An 18,144-nucleotide genomic window follows, 5' to 3' on the forward strand; every position below is an offset into this window, starting at 1 on the left:
GGCCGATGGCGCGGTTAATGGAGGCCGACCTCCTGAGAGGATTTTGCTCTGCCCAGATGGAGGCAGTGACCTTGGCGGCTGTCCTGATGAATAAAGTAGCGCGCGTGAAGATGGAGGTTGAGCCGCTAAGTGCCAAGCTGGAAGGAGTGAAGGCGCAGCTGTAGAAACTAAGAGTTAAGACAACAGGTTGGAAGAAGGCCGCTCGGAGTACATGCACAAAGGGGCTGGAGTGTGTGCAAAGAGCAAAGAAGATGGAAGTATTAGCGGTGGTGCAGAGTTACTCAACAGAGCGTGCTGGTGCCGAGCTTCTCGCGACCAAATTAGAGCTAGAAGTGGAACGCCGCAAGACGATATCGTTAGAGTTCGAGCTGGAGGGCAAGAAGAGGAAGCTAGAGCTAGTTCAATAAGCCTGCACCATCGCCAATGAGAGGTGGGAAAAGGCCCTTACCAACAATGAGGAACTACGTGACCAGTCGATCAAAGACAAAGAAGAGGCAGATCTTCGAATCGCAGAGTTAGAGAAGGCCTTGGCAGAGAAGAGGTCCAAATTGGCATCTGAGTGGGTAGCGTACCCCGACTTATGTATGGCGGCCGTAAAACAATTTAAGGGGTCCGCCGAATTCCAAATGACCATTGATGCTGTGGTCGCCAGGAGCTTGGCGAAAGAGGGGGATGGTGGGGCTGGGCCGTAGAGAGCGGCCGCTGAAGGTAGGAGTGAAGAGGAAGTGATCCAAAGTTTCCAGCGGTCTGACTTCTACAAGCACAAGATGAGCCAGTTCTGGGACAACAGCTGGATGACTTTCAAGTATAAGGCGCAAGAGCTGTTCCCGGACGTGGACTTCAGCCTCGTGAAGGTAGGAGAAGACGACGTTGCCTAGACCCCCCTAGATGAGGGGTTTGAAGAGGAAGATCTCGGGTCGAGCGAAGGAGATTAATTGTATAAAATTATTTGTTTTTGTTTGTTTGTTTTTGTTGTTTTTTTTTTCTTTTTGTAATAGAGGTAGTTTCTGTAATGAATTTGTATAAAAATGCAAGTTTGTTAATCAAACGATGAGTTTTCTTACGTATTGTTGTTGTTATTATTTCTCTAATTTGTAAATTTGGAATGGTGAAAATGGCTGAGCAAAATTCAATAAAAAGTAGGTGTAAAAATGAAACTTGTGCGTAAATTGTGATGTAAAAATGGTCAAAATGAGCAAACAGGCTAACTTGTATGACTAGTGAAAATGGATGGTTATGAACTTGGATTTTAACTAAGTATGGCAACAGCTGAGACTAGCTTTGATTTAGACCGGCTGAATTCTTCATGTTAGTTCTGACTAAGACTTAGAGGGCTCTGTGGAGCTGAAGCTTTAATTAACTCAGTCTGGCTGAGCTCTTCGTGTCCAGTCTGGCTGAGGCTTAAGTTAACTCAGTCTGGCTGAGGCTTAAGTTAACTCAGTTTGGCTGAGCTCTTCGTTCTCAGTCTGACTGAGGCTTAAGTTAACTCAGTCTGGCTGAGTTTTTCGTGCTTAGTCTGGCTGAGGCTTTTATTGACTCAGTCTGGCTGAGCTCTTCGTGCTTAGTCTGGCTGAGGCTTAAGTTAACAAGTTGTTATTGAAATACAATGCAGATAATGGAGATATAAAGTCATTGTCATTTAAGGCACAACCTGTTGATCATAAGTTTACACCATGTATGGGAAGGGCAAAAAATGAACAAGTGAGCAGATCGTCGAAAGGAACATACAACAATTGATCAATACAAAAATAGGAGATGCCATTTTACTGGAAATAACGCTTCAAGTGCTCGACGTTCCATGGATGGGGGAGGTCTCTGCCTTCTATGTCTTGGAGTCGGTAAGTGCCTGGGTGGGGTCTAGCCTTAGCAACGTAAGGTCCTTCCCATTTGGCTGCTAGCCTCGGTGGGATTTTTGGTGGCAAGGGTTGCTTCGCGCAAGACTAGGTCCCCTACTGCGAACTCTCTCGATCGGACTTTGCGGTTGTAATGTGTTCTCATTTTCTACTGATATGACGCCGTCTGACAGCAGTGGTTTCTCGGAGCTCTTCAATCAGGTCCAAGTCAGCCCGATGCAATTCTTAGGTTAGTTATGGATCCAGGTGCAAAACCCTCGGGGTCGGCAGGCTGATTTTCATTGGGATGACCGCCTTAGCGCCGTATGTTAAGTAAAAGGGGGTCTTCCCGGTAGGGTTCGGGCAGTAGTTCGATAAGCCCAAAGTACGTTTGGTAGTTCCTCAGGCCAAAGTCCTTTAGCGACTTCTAACTTAGTCTTGATGATCTTCAAGAGAGAGCGATTGGTGACTTCGACTTGCCCATTGGCTTGGGGATGACCTGGGAAGAGAAACATGGTTTAATGTGGAGCTCTGTACAGAATTTCCTGAACTTGGCATTGTCGAATTGTTTGCCGTTGTCTGAGACGATGGCTTGAGGGATTCCAAATCGGCATACGATCGATTGCCAGATAAACCTGGTTGTGTTCCGCTCAGTGATTGTAGCAAGGGGTTCCACTTCCACCCATTTAGTGAAGTAGTTAATGGCAACTACAACGAACTTGGTTTGGCCCCTTCTGATGGGCAATGGACCAACTAAGTCGATGCCGCACTTGGCAAAGGGGTAGGGAATGTAGAGTGTAATCAGTTCTGTTGGCGGGGCATGAGGGATGTTGATAAAGCACTAGCATATATCACACTTAAGCACAAAATCGGTGGCATCTTGGTGGAGAGTAGGCCAGAAGTAACCGGTGTGGAGGATTTTGTGGGCTAGAGATCTTGCACCCGAATGATTACCACATACGCCCTCGTGGACTTCCCTCATCACATAGGTTGCTTGAGCAGGACTGAGACACCTAAAGTATGGCCGCGAGAATCTGCGTTTGTACAGTAGGCCGTTGATGAGAATGTAATTGAACGATCGGGCTCTGACTTTGGCAGCCTGCTGTTTATCGTCTGGCAACTCCCCACTTGTCAAAAATAGAAGGATGTCTGCAACCCATGGGATAGGTTCGTTTTGGAGGAAGTGAACCTCCTGCTGGTTTGGCGAAGTAGCCGGATGGGCCAGGTATTCAAGGCGGACACCATGGCTAAGGTCTGACTGGTTGGCCGAGGCTAATTAGGCCATTTCATCTACCTTGGAATTTTCTGACCATGTGATGTTTTGATATGGAAAGTATTGAAAAGGCGGACAAGAGGGAGTGCAATGTCCTTGTAAAACCGTATCGTGTCTTCCTTCGCGTCGAATTCCCCTATAATCTGCCTGATGATCAATTGGGAATCACTAAACACTTGGATATGGCTTACACCATTGTCTCTGGCTAGGCGAAGACCTGCTATCAAGGCCTCATATTCGGCTTCATTATTTCTTGCGTCAAACAGGAAATAGAGGGCACACTTGAAATAATTGCCCTCGGGAGCGGTGAGGATGAGACAAGTCCCACTGCCTTCTTTGCGAGATGATCCATTAACATTGAGGGTCCAGGAATGGGGGTTTTCTGCCTCAGTGTTGAATTGCCTTGGCGGAGGGGGCGCGGTTGGAGTCGAATTGGTGAATTCCAAGATAAAATCGGTGACGACCTGTCCTTTGATCGCCGTTCGAGGTTGGTAAGAGATTTCAAATTGGCTGAGCTCGACGGACCATTGCATAAGTCTGCCAGACAACTCTAGCTGTTGTATGACCTTCTTCAAAGGTTGATCAGTGAGGACCATTATGGAGTGAACTTGGAAATAAGGTCGGAGTCGCCTTGAGGCTATGACCAAGGTAAGGGCCATTTTTTCCAACAGAGGGTAGTTTTGTTCTGTCCCCCTGAGAGCTCGACTAATGTAGTAGACTGGACGCTGTACTGAGCTGTCTTCCCTGATGAAGGTCGCACTGACTGCGGTGTTTGATACAGCTAAGTAGAGAAAGAGGGTTTCACCTGGGAGCGCCTGAGAGAGGAGGAGGGGTTGGCCATGCACTGCTTCAATTGTTAAAAGGCCTCTTCAGATTTGGTGGTCCATTCAAAAGCCTGTCGGAGGACTTTAAAAAAGGGAAGGCACTTGTCTGTTGCGCGAAAAATAAAACGGTTGAAGGCGATGACTCTGTCGGTAAGCCGTTGAACCTCTTTGATTGTTCTGGGAGACTGCATTTCTATCAGGGCCTTGATCATTTCGGGGTTGGCCTCGATGCCCCGCTGACTGACCATAAAGCCCAAGAATTTCCCAAATCCTACGTTGAAGGTGCACTTCTCCAGATTTAGCTTCATTTGATACTTGCGTAGGGTTTCGAAGGTCCTTCGCAGGTTTGTCAGATGATCAGAGGAGAGTTTGCTCTTGACAAGTATGTCATTGACGTAGACTTCCATGTTCCGACCTATCTGGTGGTGAAAGACGGCATTGACCAACCGTTGGTAAGTTGCTCCGGCATTTTTCAAGCCGAACGGCATAACACGATAGTGGTAAGTTCCTCTATCTATGATAAATGAGGTGTGTTCCTGGTCAGCCGAGTGCATCAAAATTTGATTGTAGCCAGAGAAGGCGTCCATGAAATTGAGCATTTGATGTCCGGCAGTGGTGTTGACAAGCAAATCTATGCGGGGGAGAGGATAACTATCTTTGGGGCAAGCTCGATTAAGGTCAGAGTAGTCGATGCAGAGCCGCCATTTACCGTTATTTTTACAGACTAGGACCACATTTGACAGCCATCTGGGGTAGTTTACATTCTTGATGAATCGTGCCTCCAGTAGTTTGTCTACCTTTGAGGCAATGAGGGCATTACGTTCCGGTGAAAGACACGCTGCTTCTAGCGGAAAGGTCAGAAGTGGGGCTCGATACTGAGATGATAAGTGATGAATAGGGATCGATACCCGGCATGTCGGAATGGGTCCAGGCAAATACATCATTGTGCTTGGTTATGAGGGCTGTAAAGTCAGCCTTGGCCTGGGGGGATAGTTGGCTGCTGATCTTGGCTGTTTTTGTTGGGTTGGTAGAGTCGATGGGGACTTCAACAAGTTCTTCCACTAGTTCCCCTTTGACGTCATCGTCTCTAATGTCGAGTCCTTCGATGATCATAGCCTCCTTCAGCTTGACCTCTTTGAGTGAAGCGATGTAGCATTCTCTGGCCACCGTTTGCTCTCCCCTCACGGTGCTGACCCCGAGGTCGGTGGGAAATTTCACAGCCAAATGGTATGTGGATGTGACAGCTTGAAAAGCATTAAGGGCTGTGCGGCCGAGGATTATGTTATAAGTAGAGGGACAACTGACGATGAGGAAAGTGAGTAACCTAGTGGTCTATCGTGGAGACTCTTCGATGGTGATGGGGAGATCGATGGAGCCTATGGAGGTCACCCGATCCCTCGTGAAGCCGACCAGCGGGGTTTGGAGAGGGGACAATCTTTTTTCCCCGACCTTGAGCTGGCGATAGGCGTTCAGGAAGATGATGTCTGAAGAGCTGCCGTTGTCGACAAACACCCGTTTGACTTTGTAATTGGATAGGAGAACGGAGATGACGAGGGGGTCGTTATGAGGGTAACAGATACCTGTGCAATCAGCCTCCGTAAATGTGATGGGTTCCATCCACTGTTTGAATTGTTTGAAGGGGCGATCCAATGTTGCGATTTCTTTGTCGGAGCCCTGCCTGATTTTTCTGAGTGCGACTTGCTGGGCCAAACGGGATGGTCCTCCGCATGTAAGCCCGTCAACAACGACTCTGATCTTTCCAACCGGGGGAGCAGGGTTGCCTTATGCTCGGGGTTGTGGTGGGGACTGATCATTGCCTTGCTTAGGTTGTGCGGGTTGTCTGGGTGGGGTGCGTCGGCGGTTGCCCCTTGTAGGTTCGGTCCTTGGTCGTTGATGGGGACTGAGGCGCCCCTGGCGTATCAAGCTCTCTACCTGGGCTTTAAGGTTAATACATTCCTCAGTGTTGTGGCCGTGGTCCTGATGGAAACGGCAGTATTTGGATTGATCTCGTCGGTTGAAAGGAGACCGCGAGGGTTGTGGCCATTTCAAGTTGTAATCTCATTGGATCTGGTTCAAGACTTGTTCCATGGGAGAATTGAGGGGAGTATACCGTTCGAACCGACCGGGTGGTCGGGTAGGTGCCGATCAGTCGGCTCGAGCAGTTTGGTTAGTATACTGAGGGGCTTGCTATGTATATTGGGTGGTTATGGTTTCAGATTCCTTTCTCTTCTCTCTGGGGGTTGGGTTTTTGGTTGTAGAATCTTGGCGGGTGGCCAGAGAATCTTCGGCATTCATATATTTTTCGGCTTTGGAAATGAGGGTTGCCATGGAGGTTGGAGGGTTTTTAGAGAGGGAGAAAAGGAAGTCGGATGATCGTAAACCAGCCATGAAAGCCGTGAGAATAACCTTGTCGTCATTTTCCGCCACCTGCAAGGCCTCGGTATTGAAACGGGTGATGAAGCTACGTACCGATTACCCCTCCGTCTGACGGATATTGAGGAGCTGAGTTGCCTGGCGCCGCTGGCGCTGGGCACCAATGAAATGGCTAAGAAAGGACACTCAGGTGTTGAAAAATAGAGATGGAGTCCGTCGGTAGCTAACTAAACCACAGTCGAGCCGACCCCTTAAGCGTTACGAGAAAAGCCCGACACATGATCTCATCAGGAAAAGCATGGAGGATCATTAGGGTCCTGTAAGTCTCCAAGTGGTCGATTGGGTCCATGGTGTCATCGAAAGAGTCGATCGAGGGCATTTTGAACTTAAGAGGTAGGGGTTTGTCCCTGATAGAGGCGACAAATGGTGAATTGGCTGTTGTGGAGGGTTTATTCTGTATATTCTGCATGACTCCTTGAAGCTGGGGTTTCATGGCTCGGAGTTCCACATTCCAAATAGGAACGTTGTCATCACCAGAATGCAATGGAGGCTGGACACTACTGGCCTTTCCCTCGGGAGTAGGTGTTTGGACTGATGGATGTAGACCCCGAGGTGGTGGGTTCATGTCTTGGGGTGGGGGTCACAAACCCTCCAGGTTGGAGAGATGGGTTTGTTGGAAGGGATGGCTCGGGGTTCGTTCTCAGTTAGGTGGGATATCTTGTGGTGGTGGAGGAGGCACATTGAGGTCTCGCTGAAGCAAAGCATTGATCAAGGCTTGGTTTTGTTCGGCTAAGTGGTTGATGCTGTTGGTGAGTTCTGCGAAATACTGAGGTGGGTTGTTTGGGTTAGGAGGGTCGGCTTGGGGGTCGGCAACGATGTGTTGAGAAATCATGGATCTCGTTGTGACCATCCACCTTGGCGGGTGGCAATGAGGAATTATCGGGAACGGGTCTCTGGCAACAATGAGCACAATTGTCACGCGGAGTGAAAGTTTCCCACAGACAGCGCCAACTGATGATACTACTTGTCCCTGAGGGCGAGTCGGGCTGATCCACGCCTCATACACCGTTGTCCGGTCGCTAGGCCCATTGAGAAACCTGCACAAGAGTCCAACGGGGAACGGGAGTCCCCTAGCGAACCCTCCGACGAGCAAGTTAGAAAAGAGAGACTAATGGAATGCAGAGATAGGGTGGTGATAAAGAACTTAACTTTCTTTTTGTCTTAGAAACCTGTTTATATCCTTTGTTCATCATTTCCTTGTCTACTCCGACTTGTCATGTTGGCTGAAAGTCTATGCTCTAGCTTGCCTTGTTCATGGTGAGGCTGTTCTGTTTGGACGTGAAAGGGTTATCGCATAAAATGCTACAGGGGACCTCATTAATGGCTGATGTGTGGTGCAATAACTCTGCAGGATCTTTGTCTGCTTACGTGGCTGGTTCTTCTCTTGACAAGTGTTTAAATGTCATTGGTTCTTGGTGCAACGTTGGGTTCCAGTAATGTTAGGCTTTAGTGTTTAAATCGTGCATTGGGCTCTAAGTGGTGGGCCAAAAACCCCTATGGGCCCACCTGTGTCACCTTTCTTTGTCCTTGAGAAAGTAGGTTGATTTGTTATTTCACTGAGGCAAAATCTTTTGTATTTGAGTCTTTGACTCATTATTTATGAATTTCATCTTCGTTTTTGAATCACCAGTAAAGTAAAAATAAAAAATTGGAAAATTGAAAAAAAAATTCATTAAAGATAATAAAAAAGTTATAGGGTAGGTTGGCTTACTTGTCAAAATCAAATATAAAATAAATATAATTTGCATCATGTGTTTGTATGTATATTTCACATGCAAGCAACCTTCATGATTTGGTCATAATAGTAAACACCAACATTACAAATACAATTTATTAATTTTTTTTCTTTTCAAAAACAAAAATCCATAAAATATCAACAAGCCGTTTGCTTGATCCCAAAAGAAAAAAAAAAAACCATTTGCAGTAGAAAATATTTTTTATATTTAGTTGTGCCAGAAAAAACGAAAATCATTTTTCAAAAAAATGTTTTCTTCTAAAATAAACTAAGCCTGCATTCATTTTGGGTACGAGATTATCCGATTTTTTTTTTTCCAAAATCTTTATGGTCATTGAATAATAAATCGAGATTTTCACATTTTAAAATTCTTGTAAGATCCAATGAATGTTTCGGAAAAAACAAAAAGATTTGGTTTCATTCAAATATAAGCAATACTATATTGTTGGCTGTATAATTTGTAAAAGCCAATTGCAATTCAACACGTGGCATGAAAAGGGTAATTTAGGGAGTTAATACAAGTTGTCAACTATAGTCAGACACGCGTCAGCCCGTATTGATAATAATGGATCTGCGTAGCACTAGAACAATCGAGGGATATAAGGTGATGTGGCCTAACGGTTACTCACAAAGTTTAAATTCAAAATCAGGAGAGAAGCCTAACTACAAAGGTGGCGTAGTGGGACTGACTGTGAGAGAGCATGTTCAGCAATCATGGGAGGACATTTCGTCGGATAGAAGCCCACTTCAACGGTTATCATTGAGAAGTATAATTAGCAAAGAAGGCCCCAGAATAAAGGATCCGGATTTCGATCAAAAAACCAGTTTATTTACTTTGTAGTTCCTTCCAGTTTTTTTACAGTTCTTTACATTTCTGTTCTTCAATTCTTGTACTGCACTTAATTCCTAGGAGTAGTTTCAAATAGCTTGTTGCTGTAAACCTCTACGAGACTAGGTCAAATCATTATAAGTGTTTCATTTTTACTTAATGAAATTCAGATTCTAGAATTATTCACTTGTTGTTATTTACTAAATTCTCCTAAAACAAGCCACCAGTAAAAGTCCTCTTCATTGAGGCTGAGAGAACTAAAATATAATCGTCTGATAATTAGTTGGCAATTAAATATTTTTTAAGGACTAATTGATCCTTGCGGGCGTGCTTAAAATTACATTATTAACCTTCGAAAGCCAAAAAAGCTAACACATATTTTTGGCACGCCCAGTGGGACACATTGAAATGGCTAGACGTAGGAGACAAGGAGAAAATGAACGCCTAGAAAAAGGTGTGGAGGAGAGGTAGAAGTACCTAATCTAGAGGATGATATGATAACACATCCTATGGAAGCACTTATCTCATCAGAACCTATGGTCTAACAGACTAGTAATTCAGAACATGCACTACATGTTCAAAATATTAGATGAGGCCATGGAATTGGACCATCCACTATTCTATCTACTCAACCAATGAATCCGTGGAGAGGCCTGGTAGATGCCACGGGACAATAGTTAATGAATACAATGGAAAGATGGAAAATATCTTTTACGGATCGGATGAATTCCTATCAACCAATTAACACAAGACATATGGAGGAAAATTCAAATGTTCCTCAGCAAAGATTGGTTAGAGATAAACAACCTATGCAAAGTAATGGACATACTAATGGTCAGACTAGTAATCAAAATTATGAAAGACCATCACCTATACCTCAGTCATGATATGAGCCTCTTTCGAGGTCTATGGTAAATCAAAATGCCTCATTACCTAACAACGAAGCCATACAAATTGGTGGATCTGGGCCAACATAAGAAAATGGCATAAGAATGTTTCCAAATCCCATGTTCGAAGCCATACTTGGCATAAGGGGGTTCACTAATCCTCTCTTCGAATTCATACTTGGGGGGTCGGAAGGGTTTCTTGCGGCTAGGAGAGAAACAACACTTGTTCCTCTTATTGTAGCCCCTTTCACAGCTCCTTTCACAGGACAGGTTTAGAGAGGTCAACCATACCCTCAACAATAGCCAATACCACAGGGACAACCAATCCCAAACATACCTCCATATGGACCAAGAGGACCTCAAGCACAAGGGTTTCCACCAAATCCTGTATTTGTTCCTCTAGTGGTAGTCCAACAAGCACAAAATATGGTTCCTAGGGACCAAATCGCTGATATTGTCAGAGAAATGTGTGAATCTATGGCTCGGGGGTTCAAACTCCTGTGTATAGGAAGCCATACCTAGAATGGGTAGATAGGGTGCATGAATACCCAAGGGGGTTTAAAATACTAGACTTTGCTCTTTTTTATGGAAATGGAAACCAGTCAACAGTAGAACACATTGCTACGTTTGCAGCCCAATGTGGTGAATTTACCAATAATGAATACATGAAGTTAGATTTTTTCCAAATTCTCTAATTGGGGCAGCTTTTGTATGATATATTAACCTTACACCTGGTCTATCCAAACTTGACAGCAAATGGAGGAGGCATTTCATGCCCAATTCATCCAAACAGAGCCAGAAGTTTCCATGGTAGACTTGGCAAGGTTGAGTCAAAGGCCTGATCAGAAGGCTGTTCAATTTATTGCTAGATTTAAAAGAGCACGAAACAAGTGTAAGGTCATTATACCAGAGCCTAAATTTGTGAGATTGGCTCAAAATGGTTTAGAGTTTAGGCTTCGAAAGAAATTCAACTCAACCGAGTTTTGAGACTTGGTGGAATTAACCTACAAGGTGTCTACATATGAATCATTACTTGAGAAAGAACAAGATTGAAGTAATGCATCATACAAGACTTATTATAAAGACCCTAATTACGAGATTGATGCAGTAGAGATCGTAGGGAAATAGCCTGTGATCTGTGAGGCATTAATTCATAAAGACACCACAATAGACTAGCAGTTTAAAAAGAAAGACCTTCATAGAAAATACTCTTTTGATTTAACAAAGTCATATGACATTTTTGATCATTTGCTTGCTGCAAATTTCCTAAAGTTACCAACAGGAGTTAAAATTCCTTCCCCAAAAGAACTTAAAGGGAAAATGTATTGTAAATGGTCACAATTCTTGGTCTCATTTAATTAAAAACTGTATTATTTTTCGGGACAAGATCCAAGAACAGATTCGAAAGGGGAGTTTAAAATACCCAACTAAAGCAGAGAAAGGTATAGGGATAGACACTAATCCATTCCTAGAGATTGGAGAAGTTACAGCCAATGTTGTTGTGCCAGACTTCCAGAACCTATCCTTAAAGGAATTTGAGGAGGTTAATGTGTGGATGTATGTTGCCAACCAGACTACTATCAAGAAAGATACCAAAAGCTCACTAGCGAATGAGCAGAGCTTTGCAGACCAAATGGAGGACTCTAGTGAGAAGGCACTAGATGATGTCTCCCTAGAGGCAGCTATCATGCAAAAGATGTGTCCCAGATGCAGGTAAAGTTATAAATGGTTGAAAGGGCTCCCAATTGATGGGAAACAGTATTACAAGGATATACATAAACATCCTAAACCAACAAGTACCTATAATAAGAGGCCATACCCAACTGGTCCCAGACAGCAGCCATTCTTGGTTGGACCATCAGCCACTAGAGTACATTCCAAGGACAACAGACCTTTACATGAGTTCAGACCTCCCAACTATTACAGGATGGAAGGCAATTATCCTGAGAAGAAGCCTAAAGTGGGCTCAAGTTATGGAATCAAAGCCAAAGATTGGCCTCTAAGGTCAGCCTCAAACAAGATGGAAGGTAACCACTCTGGAAGAAGGCCTGAATTAGGCTCAAGACAGGGGATCAGGGCCAAGCAGTGGCCTCTACATGCAGCTTCAAAGGCAAAAAGAGCTAGTTCAGCAACTGAACTAGTGAGTTCATGGGTACCTGGGGTTCCAGATTGGTTTGTCATGCAGCACAAGCCTAAGGAAATGCCTACCCAGAGAAGTATTTTTGGAGACCAGGGTAGAATGGTTAAACCTCCTTTGGTGGCTCCAAATAATTGCGTGTTACTAAAGCACCCAAAAACAAAGGAACCAAATATGGTTCTAGTAATTTCTAGGTCGCAGAGGAGGAAGATCCAGTGAAGGTACACTCAGTACCAAAAAGATCTGAAGAAAAGTGGAGAGAGTTCTTTATTGGCCCAGCCAAAAGGCCAAACAGAGGAAAAAGAAAGTCCAAAATTGGATCATAGTCCAAAATTTACTCCTCAGAACAAAAGAAGTTTTAGCAAAGAGCAGTTGGCTAAAGTTCACTCTGAACTGAAAGCCAAGGAAAGATCCAGCTTAGCAAGTCTTGAAAAGACCTTGATAGAAAGTGACAATAAGACAGAATAAGAAGTTGACCTAAGCCACAGGAAAGAAATGGCTGAGGATGAGATGTTTGAAGCCTTCATGGCTGAACAGACATTTTTGGTCGAAAAACCAGCAATAACAGACCATTCGAAGAAAGTTACTAGTACTGAAGTGCCAGAATGCAGCATGGAAGACGCTTTTGAAATAACTGAACAAGTTAGCCTGGAAAAGAAACAAGTGCAACCAGTAGTTTAGCTTGGCTCATTTCCTCCAATGTCAGTAAATATGGTGCATATACTACCACAGGAGTTCCAGGCTGAAGATAGAAACCAAGAAGGTCAGGAGATTGACCCTATTCCAGTTTCTAGTGAAGATTCACAGGTCAGCATGGTTCAAGATAAATCTGAAGTGGCCACACCAATGAAAACTGAGGACGAAAGTGAGGAAGTGAGTATTAATCTCTTGTATCCTTTTGAGAATCCTACAACATCCATGACACAACATGTCAAGCCCTTGTATATCAAGGCTTTTTTTGATGGGATACAAATGACTAAGGTATTAGTGGATAATAGGGCAGCAGTGAACCTACTTCTGAAATCCTCTTTGAAGAAACTGGAAAAGAACCCCAGATTAATCCCAACCAGCACAACCATTGCTGGTTTTGCTGGGGATAAGCAAATGACTCAGGGTATTTTGCCCATCAACCTGAGTGTGGGAACTGGAGATTGCATGACGGCATTCTTTGTTATTGAGAGTAATGCTAAGTATAATGCTTTACTTGGCAGGGATTGAATTTACACCAATAAATGTGTGCCTTCCTCTCTACATCAGAAGATAATGATGGCCTTGTGCAATGGAGATACAGAGGAGATCAATGCATATCCTCAACCTTTTATTGCTTATGCTGACTTTGCAGAGGCCAAGTTGTATACTGAAAGAGTGACACCACTCAGTATATTGAGAAAACCTGATGGTTCAGCCAAAGTGATGGCTGATGTGAAAGTAGCACACCTGATGCACTTAGCATAGGAGAGTGCTGATGAAGAATTTGTCATCAAAGATGATAATGATGCCTGGTTGTACAAAAAAAAGATGAAACCCAAGAAGCCAGACCCTTGGCTTTAATTAATTTTTCAATATTGGACATAAAATCAATAGTCCAGAAGGCTCAAGAACAAGAGAAAGAAGCCATGATAATTAGCTGTGAGCAAGAGTAACAACAGGTCAGGTCTTTGACCTTTGATAAATATTGTGCATTAGACATCAAAAAAAAAGTTCAAGAATTATAGGAAAAAGAAGCCTTATGGACAGACTTTTTCTATGAGGAAGAAGACATAGATGTTGAACCAGAGAAAGGGGGAGCAGAACAAAACCAAGAAGTTGCTTCAAAGGGAAATGAAGTCAAGAGAGAAGCATTAGTAAGTGCTCGAGTACAAGACCCCTTGGAAGAAGTCAATTTAGGGGAAGGTTTTGCACAACAACCTACTTATATCAGTCCTTGGTTAAGTTCTTTTGACAAGAACCAGTTATTGGTTGTCTTGAAGAATTATAGGGATTGCTTTGCATGGTCTTATAATGAACTGCCAAGATTGGACAGGTCATTAGTAGAGCACAGGCTCCCTATGAAGCCTAACTTCAGACCACACAAATAGAAACCAAGATGGATGAGCCCTGAGGTGGTTCAGAAAGTGAAGGAAGAAATTCTCAGACTCCTTAAAGCAGACTTCATTAGAACATCCATGTATGTTGAGTGGTTGTCTAATATTGTACCTGTGGTTAAGAAAATGGCAAGATGAGGGTATGCATCAATTTTAAAAACCGGAACTTAGCAACTCCAAAAGATGAGTACCCCATGCCCATAGCAGACTTGTTGGTGGACAGTTCAGCAGGATACAAGATTTTGTCTATGATGGATGGGTATTCTAGTTACAACCAAATTTGCATTGCAGAGGAAGATGTCCATAAGACAACATTCAGATGTCCAGGAAACATTGGCATATTCGAATGGGTCAAAATGCCATTTGGTCTGAAGAATGCTGGGGCTACATATCAAAGGGCAATGAACACTATTTTTCATGATCTCATTGGAGGATATTTGGAGTGTTACATTGATGACATTGTAGTAAAATCTCAGTCCATGGAAGAACACTTGGTTCACTTGAAAGCAGCTTTCAAAAGAATGAGAAAGTTCAAGTTGAAGCTTAATTCTCTCAAATGTGCTTTCGGTGTATCAGCTAGAAACTTCTTGGGCTATATAGTACACAAGAAGGAAATATAGATTGATCAAAATAAAGTCAAAGCCATCACTGAGGCCAAGCCTCCATCAAGTAAGAAAGAAGTACAAAAGTTTCTTGGTCAAGTTAATTTTCTTCGAAGATTTATTTCTAACACTACAGGAAAAACTAAAGTATTTTCTTCTTTATTAAAGTTGAAAAATGAGGAGGAGTTTGTGTGGACAGCAGAGCATCAAACTACTTTCAAAGGAATTAAAGCCTACTTGGCTAAGCCTCCAGTGCTAATACCACCAAAGAGTGACAAGCCCTTGAAGTTGAACATTGATGTAGCAAAAGATTCGTTGGGAGTTTTCTTAGCCTAGGATAATGAAGAAGGCCAGGAGAAAGCAGTTTATTACCTTAATAGGTTTTTAAATTCTTGTGAATGTAAATATTCAGCTGTAAAAAAGTTGTGCCTTGCATTGTATTTTGCTGCAATGACATTAAGGTAATATCTTTTGCCTACAGTTATCTTGGTACTTGCAACCACAAATTTGGTTAAGTATATGTTATCTAGACTTATGTTGAGAGGAAGAATTGGCAAATGGATACTAGCCTTATCGGAATTTCATCTAGAATATGTTCCCAAAAAGTCAATAAAAGGACAAGTTTTATCTAATTTCTTGGCAGATCATCCATGTCAGACAGAAAGCCAAGAGATAATGGGTCTTAGTATGGTTAATATTGAGCCATGGCAAATGTGGTTTGATGGATCAAAAGCCAATGGTCTGATTGAAATTGGTGTGGTGATTTAGTCACCACAGGGGGTAGAAACCACACATGGTTTCAGAGTGGATGAAATTACTTGTTCCAATAATCAAGCTGAATATGAAGCTTTAATAATGGGACTGGAAATGCTTATTGGATTACGAGTTCATGCAGTTGATATATTTGGAGATTCTCAATTGGTGGTCAACCAAGTGAATGAAATTTTCAAATGTCAAAGTGCAAGAATGTTGCCATACTATGTTGCTGCATTGCATTTGCTTTCTCAGTTTCAGATAGCAAATGTGACTTATATCCCAAGGTTCATGAATAACAAAGTCAATGATGTAGCTCAGAAGGTTTCGAATTTCAGAAGAAGGGATGACACTCAAATGAACATAAATCAAGCAACATATCAAAAATTAATACCACCTTTAGCTAAAAGGAATGTGGTGTTAGAAGTCAATCATAATGATTTACAAGATCAAGATTGGAGGCATCTAATAATGCAGTACCTAACTGGCTCATCTTCGAAAGCCAGTAAAAAGATTAAATTACAATCTATGTAGTATATAGTGTATGGTAATGCTCTTTACAAAAGGGGAGCAGATGGGTTGTTATTGGAATGTCTAGGGCCAAAGAAGGCATTGACAGCCATGGTTGAAGTTCATAAAGGTATCTGTGGTGCTTATCAGCCTGGTGTGAAGATGAGATGGCTGTTTCGAAGGCATTCCTACTATTGGCCCACCATCCTTAAAGATTGTATAGAATATGTTAGAGGTTGCCAGGTATGATAAGACATGTGCCAATAACTGATTTGCATGGAATTGTGAAACATTGGCCATTTAGAAGTTGGGCTATGGATATGATAGGAAAAATACATCCACCCTCTTCGAAGCACCATTGTTTCATCTTAGTGGCCACAGACTACTTCACTAAGTGGGTCGAAGCTACACCATATAAGGCTATAGACCAAACTGAAGTTATTGGATTTATTAAAGATCTGATTCACAGGTTTGATATTCCACAGACCATAACTGTGGATAATGGGACTGTATTTGATGGAAAGATGGTAAAGTCTTTTATAGTAGAGTTTAGAATTAGCCTTGTTAATTCTATCCCTTATTATGCACAAACAAATGGTCAGGCAGAATCATTCAATAAGTCTTTGAAAAAAGAAATACAGAGAGTTGTGGAAGACAATCCTAAGGATTGGTATAACTTGTTGTTGGATGTATTGTGAGCTTCTAGGACTTCTCCAAGGTCAAGTACAGGAGTTACTCCTTATGCCATAGTATATGGGCTTGATGCAGTGTTACCTGTAGAGATTAACATTAAGTCATTGAGGGTGAGATGCTAGGACCAGTTAGCTCCTGAGCAGTACCATCAGAACATGTTCTTGGAATTAGAAAATGTGGATGAAGCTAGAATTTTGGCATTAAATAGCATTCTCTTTCAAAAGAAGAAAGCAGCCAAAAACTATAATAAGAAAGTCAAGCACATTAGCTTTGATGAAGGTGATTTGGTATGGAAAACAATACTCCCAATAGGAATTAAAAGTCATAAGTTTGGCAAATGGTCACCTAATCGGGAAGGACCATATCAAGTTCATAGAGTCTTGTTTGGTGGAGCATACCATTTGAGGAATTTGAATGGGTATGTACATTCTAAGAAAATTAATGGCAGGTACTTGAAACCTTATTATCCAACTGTATGGGAAACACAAGGAGTGTAGAAAATGCTAAAACAGAGAAGTATGAAAACACTCAAATAGTAAATAAAGATTCCATTTCATAAGGAGTTAACTATATGCAGCCATAGATTGGCCCAAAAGTCAGTTCAATGTTTCAGCTGTTCTCTTATAATTGATTCTCTACTCCTAAGGGATGTGAACAACTGAATGGCTGTAGCCATGTTCTGCCTTCGATCAGCCAGCCCTTGGTTGGTGATTTGCAACTTTGTAGCAGTTCGATCTAAAGCCAAGTTAACTGCTGATAACTCTTCCTCTAATTGAGCTTTCTTCTCCAAAAGTTGGGTTCGAAATTGAGAAGCAGAAGAATGTTGTCCTTTCAATTCAGACACCTCAGCATGTATATGAGAAATAAATTCCTTGTCTTTCGATAGTTTCTCCTCTGACATAAAAATCTATGGTAGCTGCTGTTTGGGACAAGTGACTTGAAATAGTGATGTTGGATTGCTCAAGGATCTTGCAGCACTGAAGGAAATCATTGATAATAGGTATTTGCAAGGCTTCGAATGGAATCCTTGAGAATAATGTTAGCAATTCCAAATAGATGTCCAAGTCCAGTGAAGGTAAAGAAGCCTTACTGGTTGTGGAAGAGCTCTCAAAGATTTCCAAGAAAGAGTCAGCCAGAACCAATGGCTCAGCTTCATTATTGGCCGATGGGATGGGATGGGATGGCAGAAGGTATGCCAAAAAGGCTAGCTAGCCTAGCTTAAAAAATCTTCATCTCTTCCACTGATATTGGTGGTACAACAAAGGCTCTAGTGGAAGGAAGAGATGGCTGCATAGGGATAGGAGAGGAGAATGAAGTGTCCTTAGTAGTTTTCATAGTCCTGGCCACCAGTAAGTCAAGAGAAGAAGGACTAGAGCTGGATAGTGATGGTGGACAAAGAATTAGTGAGCTACCAGTATCTTCTTTAAGAGTATCAGCTATCACTGAAGATGAAGTGATAACTAGGATCCCTTCATGTGGTGAAGGAGCAGCCAGGATTATAGGAAGAGTAAATTGGGCTGAGGTAAAGGTTAAATGAGGAAGATATGGAGTT

At 42.7% G+C, this 18,144-nt stretch overlaps 1 protein-coding gene across 1 annotated transcript; it reads right to left on the bottom strand.

Annotated features, from left to right (window-relative positions):
* Positions 1-3,122: 3,122 nt before the first annotated feature.
* Positions 3,123-3,701, bottom strand: LOC145796276 (uncharacterized). Its single transcript, XM_082881350.1, has one exon. It carries the CDS (start codon positions 3,699-3,701, stop codon positions 3,123-3,125), a length of 579 nt encoding a protein of 192 aa, XP_082737476.1.
* Positions 3,702-18,144: the final 14,443 nt, after the last annotated feature.

This window comes from Camellia sinensis, chromosome 7, assembly GCF_055761805.1.
Source record: "Camellia sinensis isolate YWXY chromosome 7, ASM5576180v1, whole genome shotgun sequence".
Classification (NCBI taxonomy): domain Eukaryota; kingdom Viridiplantae; phylum Streptophyta; class Magnoliopsida; order Ericales; family Theaceae; genus Camellia; species Camellia sinensis.

What these genes read in the sequence shown, in the direction of transcription:
- LOC145796276 (XM_082881350.1), bottom strand. Translation starts at nt 3,701, where the DNA reads ATGGTCCTCACTGATCAACCTTTGAAGAAGGTCATACAACAGCTAGAG.